The sequence below is a fragment of the Eptatretus burgeri genome, chromosome 7, assembly GCF_056783735.1.
Source record: "Eptatretus burgeri isolate ZD-2024b chromosome 7, Ebu_testis_v1, whole genome shotgun sequence".
Lineage (NCBI taxonomy): Eukaryota > Metazoa > Chordata > Myxini > Myxiniformes > Myxinidae > Eptatretus > Eptatretus burgeri.
In genome coordinates, this window is record NC_140967.1 from 57,931,077 (window position 1) to 57,943,274 (window position 12,198).

Genomic DNA, 12,198 nt, shown 5'->3' on the forward strand with positions numbered 1-12,198 from the left:
GCCAGGTCGATCAAGATGACGAGGGGGGGGGGGTACACGAAGAAATCTGTAAGAAACGACCACGACGAAAGCAATCGAGACCAAGTAACCACAGTGGAGGTCATTTATCGACCATCAATAAGTGGGTGGCTTTGGAAACAACCGCCACCCACATAATGGGGGTTCATACAGTTGGGGACGATGTCCTCCCAAACACGGTCACCATAAACAGGTCCTGCTTGTATGAACTGCCAGCGACACCTGTGGGCTCCCACCACACCCCAAGCATTTCAAACCGAGTTTGAGACAAGGCGGCGGTTTGTGCGGAGCGTCGTTTTAACCTTTCCAAAACTCCCACATTCCCCAGGGCTGGCCAACACAGACCAACTGTCGTGGGGACCCTTCGATGGGCTCCTCGTTCATCAAATCATCACGGCATTCCATCGCTGGACGTGTGTGTACGTGTGTGTACGTGTGTACGTGTGTGTGTGTACGTGTGTGTGTGTACGTGTGTGTGTACGTGTGTGTGTGTACGTGTGTGTGTGTACGTGTGTGTGTGTACGTGTGTGTGTACGTGTGTGTGTGTACGTGTGCGTGCGTGTACGTGTGCGTGCGTGTACGTGTGCGTGCGTGTACGTGTGCGTGCGTGTACGTGTGCGTGCGTGTACGTGTGCGTGCGTGTACGTGTGCGTGCGTGTACGTGTGCGTGCGTGTACGTGTGCGTGCGTGTACGTGTGCGTGCGTGTACGTGTGCGTGCGTGTGCGTGTGTACGCGTGTGCGTGTGTACGCGTGTGCGTGTGTGCGCGTGTGCGTGTGTGCGCGTGTGCGTGTGTGCGCGTGTGCGTGTGTGCGCGTGTGCGTGTGTACGCGTGTGCGTGTGTACGCGTGTGCGTGTGTACGCGTGTGTGTGTACGCGTGTGTGTGTACGCGTGTGTGTACGCGTGTGTGTACGCGTGTGTGTACGCGTGTGTGTACGCGTGTGTGTACGCGTGTGTGTGTGTACGCGTGTGTGTGTGTACGCGTGTGTGTGTGTACGCGTGTGTGTGTGTACGCGTGTGTGTGTGTACGCGTGTGTGTGTGTACGCGTGTGTGTGTGTACGCGTGTGTGTACGCGTGTGTGTGTACGCGTGTGTGTGTGTACGCGTGTGTGTGTGTACACGTGTGTGTGTGTTTACGCATGTGTGTGTACGCGTGTGTGTGTACGCGTGTGTGTGTGTACGCGTGTGTGTGTGTGTACGCGTGTGTGTGTGTACGCGTGTGTGTGTGTACGCGTGTGTGTGTGTACGTGTGTGTGTACGTGTGTGTGTGTACGCGTGTGTGTGTGTACGCGTGTGTGTGTGTACGCGTGTGTGTGTGTACGCGTGTGTGTGTACGCGTACAAATAGTAAAATAACTATCACGTCCTCTTAAGGTGACTGAAACACCGATCAAATGACCAAAGCCCACGTCCGTACGTACATCACGCAAGCTTTTAACCAACCTGAGTGAAGGTGTCCATATCGCTCGATTTCTGACAAAAACAAACCAAACTACGAAGCCCGAACGCAAAAGAAGCACCACACCCAGCGCAGCCCCTCAGCACGATTTACCGCACGACCGTTTGAATTTTACCGGCGGCGCTCAAACCGTCACGTGATGTCAGCAGAACAACCAATCAGCAGCCGGACCTTCACGCACGTTCATTGGTCACTTGAGGAATAACGCCCCGTATAGTACTAATTTTATTATTATTATTATCTTTGTAAGGTATTACGTGCAGCGTATCTACGGTAGTTACATTTGGCAACGATTACAATGTTAGTGTTAGTGAAAGAAGAAAAACGCATGAAAGATTATGGAGGCCAGCCTCGCTTTAAAAACCAAAACTATATACCGACCGTGACAGTATCCACTGTTCTCCATCACTTCGAGCGCTTCAGCAGCGCTCGTTGGGCCAACGTAACTGTAGCAGTGTACGTCACCTGGTCGCCATGTTAGAACACCAAGTTAACCGCTGTCACCACAGTGTTGATTTATTGAACAAATATATGACACTTATTTTTTTTTTTTTAACCTTGACTTTCATTTTCGGGAAAGTATATTTTTTGTCATTCATTTTTATATTCATGGCACAAACGTTTTCCCACATGAGGAAATTAAAAAGCGGAATGAAGTTAAATTGCCATTTGGAATTGAAATATTTGGAGAAAATATATTATACATGACTGGTTGGTTGAACTGACAACACAACAAGCATCACCACCACCATCATCACAATCACCACCACCATCACCATCACCATCACCATCACAACCATCATCACCATCACCATCACCAACATCACCATCACAACCATCATCACCATCACCATCACCACCATCACCAACACCAGCATCACCATCACTACCATCATCACCATCACTACCATCATCACCATCACCATCACTACCATCATCACCATCACTACCATCACTACCATCACCATCATCATCACCATCACTACCATCACCCACCATCAACATCACCCACCATCACTACCATCATCACCATCACCATCACCACCATCACCATCACCTTCACCATCACCACCATCACAACAATCATCACAATCACCACCACCATCACCATCACCATCACAACCATCATCACCATCACCATCACCAACATCACCATCACAACCATCATCACCATCACCATCACCACCATCACCAACACCACCATCACCATCACCAACATCATCACCATCACCACAATGATCACCATCACAATACCATCACCAACACCACCATCACCACCATCATCACCACTACCATCACCATCACCACCATCACCACCATCATCATCATCATCATCACCATCACCATCACCACCATCATCACCACCACCATCACCACCATCACCATGATCTCCATCACCACCATCACAACCATCACCACCATCACCACGACAACCATCACCACCATCACAACCACCATCATCACCACCATCACAACCATCACCATCACCAACACCATCACCATCACAACCATCATCACCATCACCATCACCAACACCATCACCATCACAACCATCATCACCATCACCATCACCATCACAACCATCATCACCATCACCATCACCACCATCACCATCACCTTCACCATCACCACCATCACAACCATCACCACCATCACCATCACCAACACCATCACCATCACAACCATCATCACCATCACCATCACCACCATCACCATCACAACCATCATCACCATCACCACCATCATCACCACCCCCCCCATCCCCGCCATCACCTCCATCAACACCATCACCATCATCACCATCGCCATCACCATCACCATCACCAACACCATCGCCATCACCATCACCATCGCCATCGGCATCGCCATCACCACCATCACCACCACCGCCATCACCATCATCAGCACCATCGCCATCAACATCACCAACACCATCACCAACACCATCACCACCATCACCATCGCCATCATCACCACCACCACCACCATCCCCATCACCATCACCATCACCATCACCAACACCAACACCATGACCATGACCATCACCATCACCATCGCCATCACCATCATCATCACCACCATCGCCATCACCATCACCACCACCATCACCAACACCAACACCATCACCATCACCATCACCATCGCCATCATCACCACCACCACCACCATTCCCATCACCAGCACCATCACCATCACCAACACCAACACCATGACCATGACCATGACCATCACCATCGCCATCACCATCATCAACACCAACACCATCACCACCATCGCCATCACCATCACCAACACCATCACCAACACCAACGCCATCACCATCACCAACACCATGACCATCACCATCGCCATCACCATCGCCATCACCAACATCATCACCAACACCACCACCATCGCCATCACCATCACCATCACCATCACCATCATCAACACCAACACCATGACCATCACCATCACCATCGCCATCACCATCACCAACACCATCGCCATCACCATCACAACCATCATCACCATCACCATCACCACCATCACCACCACCACCATCGCCATCGCCATCACCAACACCATCACCATGACCATTGCCATCGCCATCACCATCACTATCACCAACACCATCACCATCACCAACACCATCACCATCACTAACACCATCACCATCGCCATCACCATCACCATCACCACCATCGCCATCACCATCACCAACACCATCACCATCGCCATCACCATCACCATCACCATCACCACCATCGCCATCACCATCGCCATCACCATCACCATCACCAACACCATGACCATCACCATCGCCATCACCATCACCATCACCATCGGCATCACCATGATCATCACCATGGCCATCACCAGCGCCATCACGAACACCAGCACCCTCACCATCACCGTGACCATCACCATCGCCGTCAGCATCGCCATCAGCGACATCACCATCACCATCTCCACCATCACCATCACCACCATCACCTCGTCACCATCACCAACACCAACACCATGACCATCACCATCACCATCGCCATCACCACCACCAACACCATCGCCATCACCATCACAACCATCATCACCATCACCATCACCACCATCACCACCACCACCATCGCCATCACCAACACCATCACCATGACCATTGCCATCGCCATCACCATCACTATCACCAACACCATCACCATCACCAACACCATCACCATCACTAACACCATCACCATCGCCATCACCATCACCATCACCACCATCGCCATCACCATCACCAACACCATCACCATCGCCATCACCATCACCATCACCACCATCGCCATCACCATCACCAACACCATCACCATCACCAACACCATGACCATCACCATCGCCATCACCATCACCATCACCATCGCCATCACCAACATCATCACCATCACCATCACCAACACCATCACCAACACCAACACCATCACCATCACCATGACCATCACCATCGCCATCACCATCGCCATCACCAACATCATCACCAACACCACTACCATCGCCATCACCATCACCATCACCCTCACCCTCACCATCACCATCGCCATCACCACCACCAACACCATCGCCATCACCATCACAACCATCATCACCATCACCATCACCACCATCACCACCACCACCATCGCCATCGCCATCACCAACACCATCACCATGACCATTGCCATCGCCATCACCATCACTATCACCAACACCATCACCATCACCAACACCATCACCATCACTAACACCATCACCATCGCCATCACCATCACCACCATCGCCATCACCATCAGCAAGAGCATGACCATCACCATCACCATCACCATCACCGCCATCGCCATCACCATCACCATCACCATCACCAACACCATGACCATCACCATCGCCATCACCATCACCATCACCATCGCCATCACCAACATCATCACCATCACCATCACCAACACCAGCAGCAACAGCAACCCCATCCCCACCACCATCACCAACACCAACACCATCACCATCACCATCACCATCTCCATCGCCATCACCAACATCACCACCATCTCCATCACCAACATCATCTCCATCACCACCATCAGCATCACCATCACCAACATCATCACCATCAACATCAGCACCATCAACACCACCAACACCATCACCACCAACATCACCAACACCAACACCATCACCAACACCATCACCATCGCCATCACCATCACCATCGCCATCACCAACATCATCACCATCACCAACACCATCACCATCACCATCACCATCACCATCACCATCACCATCACCATCACCATCACCAACACCAACACCATCACCAACACCATCAACATCGCCATCACCATCACCATCACCATCGCCATCACCAACATCATCACCATCACCATCACCAACACCATCACCAACACCAACACCATCACCATCACCATCACCAACACCATCACCATCGCCATCACCATCACCAACACCATCACCATCACCAACACCATCACCATCACCATCACCAACACCATCACCATCGCCATCACCATCACCAACACCATCACCTTCACCATGCTGAATGGTAAGTATTGAAGGTTTTGTCATTTGTCTTTGACTCAACGCTTGGATCAGTTTATAGGGCCATCTATTTATTACAGATGCAGACGTCAGGAAATCTTTCACACTCCAACACCATACCATGACGATTTACGACCCTCGTACTGGTCCGAGCCCATCCTCCCTCAGATAAAATATTTACAGTCAAGGTGGGGTGGCGGAGGGACCGTGCATCCCATCATTCGATCCCCACTGGAACTGGCTCCCACAGTGCATAATTTAAATGTCACACTGAATCCTTTGCTGCAATTGTTAGATGTGACACCAAAGTGCAGTACGGTACAGCGTGTCTCTGATAACAGCAATCTTATCATATCTAACACAACGTGTGTTTGTGTATTTGTTTGGGTGATGTCTGTGTCCCTTCAAAAGGACGATTGAAGAAGGGTTTTAAAAGCCAATTTTTTAACACGACAAGACACTACGGTATATTTTTTTCAGGTTAAAAAAAAAAACAAAAAACATTTTCCATTAAAGAGTAATTACGTCGCTTCTTTTGGAAATGTAGACGGTGACTTGCAACCGGGCCTCAATGGCGGTGTACAGAAGCGTTTTTAAAAATAACAATAAATACAAGGCACAGGGAGCTGAAATTCGCTGAACGTGATGTGTAACACGCGCAGAGTAAAACGAGTGTTCCTTCACGTACGTGTGACGTGTAATAAATAAAGAAGATATAAGCACACCTGAAGCTAGGCCGAGGCTTCAGTCTTTGGAATGCTCACGAGGCTGTGCCCTCAAAATTAAAGGTCTCAGAAGGTAAAGAAAACAGGGTAACATTTATTCATGTCATGAAGGGAGTCAAATGCTTTTTTTTTATCTGTGCCATCGAATTTCACCCCTGTCTGTCTGTGAGGTTGTCTGTGAGCAGGATATCTCAAAACGTTGTGCACGGGTTCAGACGAAATTTGATGAGCAGGTTGGGTGTGTGACAAGGACCAAATGATTAGATTTTGGTGAAGATCTGAATCCCGATCCAGAAACAAGAATTTTTTAAGTGATTCTTCACTATTAATAAAGAGAGCCAAAAATGATATCTCGCAGGATATCTCAAAGAGTTGGGGATGGATTCAGATGATACTTGGTGGACACGTTGGGTGTGTGATAAGGAAGAATCAATTCGATTTTGGTGAAGATCCGGATCGAATCAGGATGTGAAAATTTTTTGATGCGATTCTTCACCGTTGAGTGATGCGGAAAAAAAAAAACTAGTGTTGCGGTTGTGGAAAACGGACCCCCGGGCAAGCTGCATCCAACACGTAGGGAACCCTGAGTTAGTTATTTCATTAGTATGTGTGCTTCGCCAGATCCCTGCCCTTTGTACATGGGGTGGGGAAAATGTGTGTGTGGTTTAACTATGCTTTCCCCTTCATGTACTTCCCCAACTTTCATCTAACACTCCAACTTTTCCGACTTTCCATCCATCCTGCAATTTATCCATCAATGCATCCGTCACCAGTCCTTTACCCTTTCACTTCCAAGCTGCTATTTCAAGCTGCAACATCGTTCACCCTCTTAAACCCTGTACCCCCACTGGAAACCCCCTCTCCTCATTTAGCATCAATCCACACATCCCTCCATCTCCAATCCCTCTCCCTTTCCCTTTGAAGCCGCTATCCCCCCCCCAATCCCTCTCCAATACCATTCGCCCCCTCAAACCTCATATGGACTCAATAATCCTTCATAATTCAAAACACGTTCGATCCTCAAGTTGAGATGAATTCCCTGCACTTTTCCTTTAAAACGTAACAAACATTTCTCACAAAGGCAATTGATGTGCTAAGGTCAACAGTGTCATGGAGGCATATCTAGAAGGGTGTCCACCACTCAGTGGCAGGGGACCGTTCTAGAAGTCACTCGAGGAATCAGCAAGCGGGGAACAAATGGGAAAAGACCACGAGCGGGTGAGAAGGGGCTCAGGGGTGTCTTCGCCATGAGTCCCACCATGCTCTACATTGGCTGGGCAAGCGAGTGATCGAGCCAAGCCACCGTGGAAGGAGAAAAAGCCACCGTGAACAATAAGAGCCATTTTAGGAACATCTGCCTGCACTGTTACCTGTTGAGCCGTCTTTGCCATGAGCTATTGCCTTCAAGAGCTTTTCCTAGGCCTGTACGTGCTGTTACTTGAACGAGCTATCATCTGTCTGCACTGTTACCTGCATGAGCTGTCACGTGCACAAGCTATTGACTGAACAGGAGAGCTAACATGAGGGGTTCGAGGAGAGATTTCAGTAGGTGATCCTTGAACCTGGCGGCTCCAACCACTTGTGCAACACATTTCCGACACCACACCAACACACACTATAACCCCTATCCTTCCCTACCCTCCAAATGGGACTGACACAGGTTGCATGTCTGTGTACGGTGAGTCAGGAGTTGAAATCACACTCCATTCTTTCTCTATCTTCTCGTTCTTTCTATCTAATTTCCCGGATAAGTGATGGCACACCTGTCTTATGTCTGCAGAAATAAGTAAGAGTGTGTAAGGGGGTCTTCTGTGTGAAGGATAACTACTTTCCTCTTGCGTCTTTGCTTTATGAATATTTGCTTATGGTCATTGCTGTGCTGTAAATACATGTCTTGCAATTATTGCCTTGCTGTAAATACATGCCTAGTTTGGTGAACTGGTTTCAAGTTTGGTAAACTGTTTCAAGTTTGGTAAACTGCTGTCTCTTTTCCTTTGTTGGTTCAATATAGTGTGTACATAATAAATAGATGGGACATTTCATCGCACTAATTGTTTTTTTGTTTTTTTTGTATACCTTGGTCGAGGCTCGTATGAGAGCTAACACACAACTCACAGCAAGGAGGCATGAGACAAGAGGGGCGGGAGTGGAAGGGACAAAACAGTGGGGAACAGACACATTAGGTGAACTGTGGAAGGGAGAGGGATGGGGATGGGACGGGGAACATGGCGAAGAGAAGATGGACATTTCAGGGACTTTCAGGAAGGAAAGCAGGGAATTTGAAGGAGGTGGGCTTGGGTGGATATCGGGGGTAGAAAAGATCGAGGATTTGGATGGGGGATGATAAGAGTTGGTGGAGAACAGCTATTTTGAAGGCCTGGAGGGAAGAATGGGAAAGAATAGAGTGAGGAAGTTTATTCCAAAGGCGGGAAAAAAGAGGAATGAAAGAGTGAAGATGAGCAGTGATTCGTGATTTTGGTAGTTTTACCAGAAGGGGGTTGTTGGCGGACCTTGAGCGCCCTGTGGGAATGTGGTGGGGACAAATCGCAGAGAGAGCAGGGGGGGCAAGGCTGGAGAGGAGTCGGTAGAAGACAGAAAGACCACCGACCAACCTGTGGTGATTGAGTGAGAGGCCCAAAGACTCAGCTTCATTGCGGGAGATGCCGATGATCTTAAATGTCCTGGTTTCGACAGCGTGAAGCCGAGAAAGGTGGGAGGCAGGAGCACCAGCCCAGAGGGGAGAGCAGTACTCCATCAGGCTATGGACAAAAGCTTTGTAAGTGGTCAGGAGCTCAGGTGGGCCGAGGAAGGACTTTGCACGATGGAGGATTCCCAGTCGGCGACTGGCTTTTGAGGCGAGGTTGGAAATGTGACTTTCCCAGGAAAGGTCATGGCAGATCGTGAGACCCAGAAGCTTGAAAGAAAAGACTTCTTCCAGAGGATTGTTGAGAAAGTGGATGGGGGGATTTTCTAAACGGTCCTTTCGAAGAGACATAGTGAGAGTGTGAGATTTGTCTGGATTGAAAGACATGTTCCACGTGTTGGACCAGTTTGTGATTTTATCCAGATCTGCAGTGAGCGAAGAAGCTGCTGCTTGCCGGTCTGAGGGATGACAGATGGTACGGCAGAGGGTGGAGTCGTCGGCAAAGAGAAATAGAGGATTTTCCAGAGGGTCGGAGAGATCATTGATGAAAACCAGAAAAAGAACAGGGCCCAGAACGCTACCTTGAGGAACTCCAGCCTGCACAGGAAGAGGGGATGAAAGAACTCCATTTTGGGCCACACGTTGACTGCGACAGGAGAGGAAGTCTGCGAGCCATGAGTGGAGATGGCCTTGAATACCATGGGAAGAGAGTTTGGTGAGTAGTGCAGGGTGCCAGACTGTGTCAAAAGCACGTGATATGTCCAGGGATACGGCTCGGATTTCCTGTCTGGCATTGAGGACCTCCATCCATTGATGGGAGAGCAGAAGCAGCATATCCAGGGTAGAGTGACCTGGTCTGAAACCAAATTGATGATTGGAAATCAAGCCATTGGAGAAGAGGAAGGATTTCATGTCTGAAGCGATGATGGATTCCATCACCTTGCTGATGATTGGGAGAAGGCTGATTGGTCTGTAGTTACAGGGATCTGTTTTTGCACCTTTTTTGTGCAGGGCAGTGATGTTAGCAGATTTCCAAGCAGATGGCAGATGACCTTGAGCAAATGAGAGGGTGAATAGAACAGAGAGAGCGTGAGCAAGAGCAGAAGAGCAGGCTTTGAGGACACGTGGGCTGATGCCGTCTGGACCGGTTGCAGAATCTGACTCGAGGTTTGAAAGCAAGCTCTCCACCTTGTCAGGAGAAAAGGATACAGAGTCCAGGGACAGTTGGGTGCGACTGGGTAAAGTGGGTAGAGAAAGTGATGGGTTTCGGACACAAAATTTAGCTGCAAACACCGAGTTTAGACATTCAGCTTTATCACGTGTGGAATCAGCAGTGCGGCCATTTGAGGTAAGGGAGGGGATGGAGGGGGAACATACACCAGAAACAGATTTGATTAAACGCCACCAGGATTTTGAGGAGGGAGAGAGGTTTGAGAGTTCAGACTTGAGATGAGAAAGATGTTGTTTTCTGGCTCTCCTGAGGGTAGATACACACTTGTTCCGAGCTTTGTGGAAAGAACTGAGATTGCCCTCAGTTGGGTTTGCTTTCCATGAGGCAAAGGCAAGTTGTTTCAGGACGACTGCCTCGCCACAAGCTTCAGTAAACCAAGGGCGGGAGGAAGGGTAAGACAACTGAACACGAGAGGGGATAAATCTGTGCATGAGGGAGAGCAAGTTTCTTTGAAAGAATTCCCAGAATGAGTTGATGTTTGAGAAAGTAGTGATAGGAGACCAGTCTGTCAGTTTGATGGCTGCTCGGAGACCCTGCCAGTCGGCTTGAGTGAAATGCCAGACTCGACGGCGATGAGGTGGTTCTCTGATAACAGCCAGAGAGATGTCCACTTTAACAAGGACGTGGTCAGAAGAACCAATTGGAGCGAAGGAAGAGCAGCAGATATTGTCAGGGAAATTTGTCAAAATCAGATCCAGAAGAGATGGAGTACCATTGGTAAATTTGTTCTGAGATAGCCAACGCCCACCCATGGTTTGGTTCAGCCGTACTTAATAAGTAAATATTGGTGGGACATTGAGATCGCAGTCCCTCAGTTGAGGTAACTAGGTCACCCATTGGTAACGCGACATTGGGCGTGAGGACAGTGTTAGACCTAGTTTCCCCAACCAGCGTCTGTGGTTCCCATCGGGTGTGGGGTTATCCGTGGCTTGCGGATTCAGGGTTGGAGGTTGGTTAAGATGCGGTTCCGATAAATCCCCTCGTACACCCGGTGAGCTTGCTCGTAACACTATATATAGCACGATATCTCAAAAAGTTATGGACACATTCAGATGAAACTTGATAGATAGGTTGGGTGTGTGACAAGGACGAATTTATGTGATATTGATGAAGATCGGAATCCAGATACGAGTATTTTTAAATTTTTACAAGTGATTTTTCACCATTGAGAAATGCTGGAAAAAACTAGATATAGCATGCTATCTCAAAAAGTTGTGGACGGATTAAAACAAAACTTGGTGGATGAGTTGGTTAGGTGACAGGACCAAGCTGATTAAATTTTGGTTCAGGTCAGCAAATGCGGCCCATCAGTGGGATACAAAATATAAACTGTTCAGCCTGGTGGGGGGTAAGAGCTCTACCAGGTGCCATTCAAGTTACCCTCTCCAGAGGAGAGGGTATTGTTTTTGGATCTGTGTGTTACTGGGGAAAATCGAAGATTTTTCAAGTAGTTCAAGTACTCACGTGTGTTATTCTGTCTGTTGGGTCGCCGAAATAGGTGACCCTTATTGTCAATAATTCTGTCTGTTTGTTTGTTTGGATGTTTGTTCGTTTGTCATCAGCATAATTGGTAGTAA

The 12,198-nt window shown here is 48.7% G+C and overlaps 1 protein-coding gene across 3 annotated transcripts in view; it reads right to left on the reverse strand.

Annotated features, from left to right (window-relative positions):
* The window catches only part of ANLN (anillin, actin binding protein), a 44,880-nt gene extending 43,239 nt beyond the window's left edge, over positions 1–1,641 (reverse strand). For all 3 annotated transcript variants that reach the window (XM_085888592.1, XM_085888591.1, XM_085888590.1), the window contains exon 1: positions 1,461–1,641. In XM_085888592.1, the coding sequence (XP_085744718.1) occupies positions 1,461–1,478 (18 nt within the window). In that variant the 5' untranslated portion in view covers positions 1,479–1,641. The remainder of the gene's footprint in view (positions 1–1,460) is intronic.
* Positions 1,642–12,198: the final 10,557 nt, after the last annotated feature.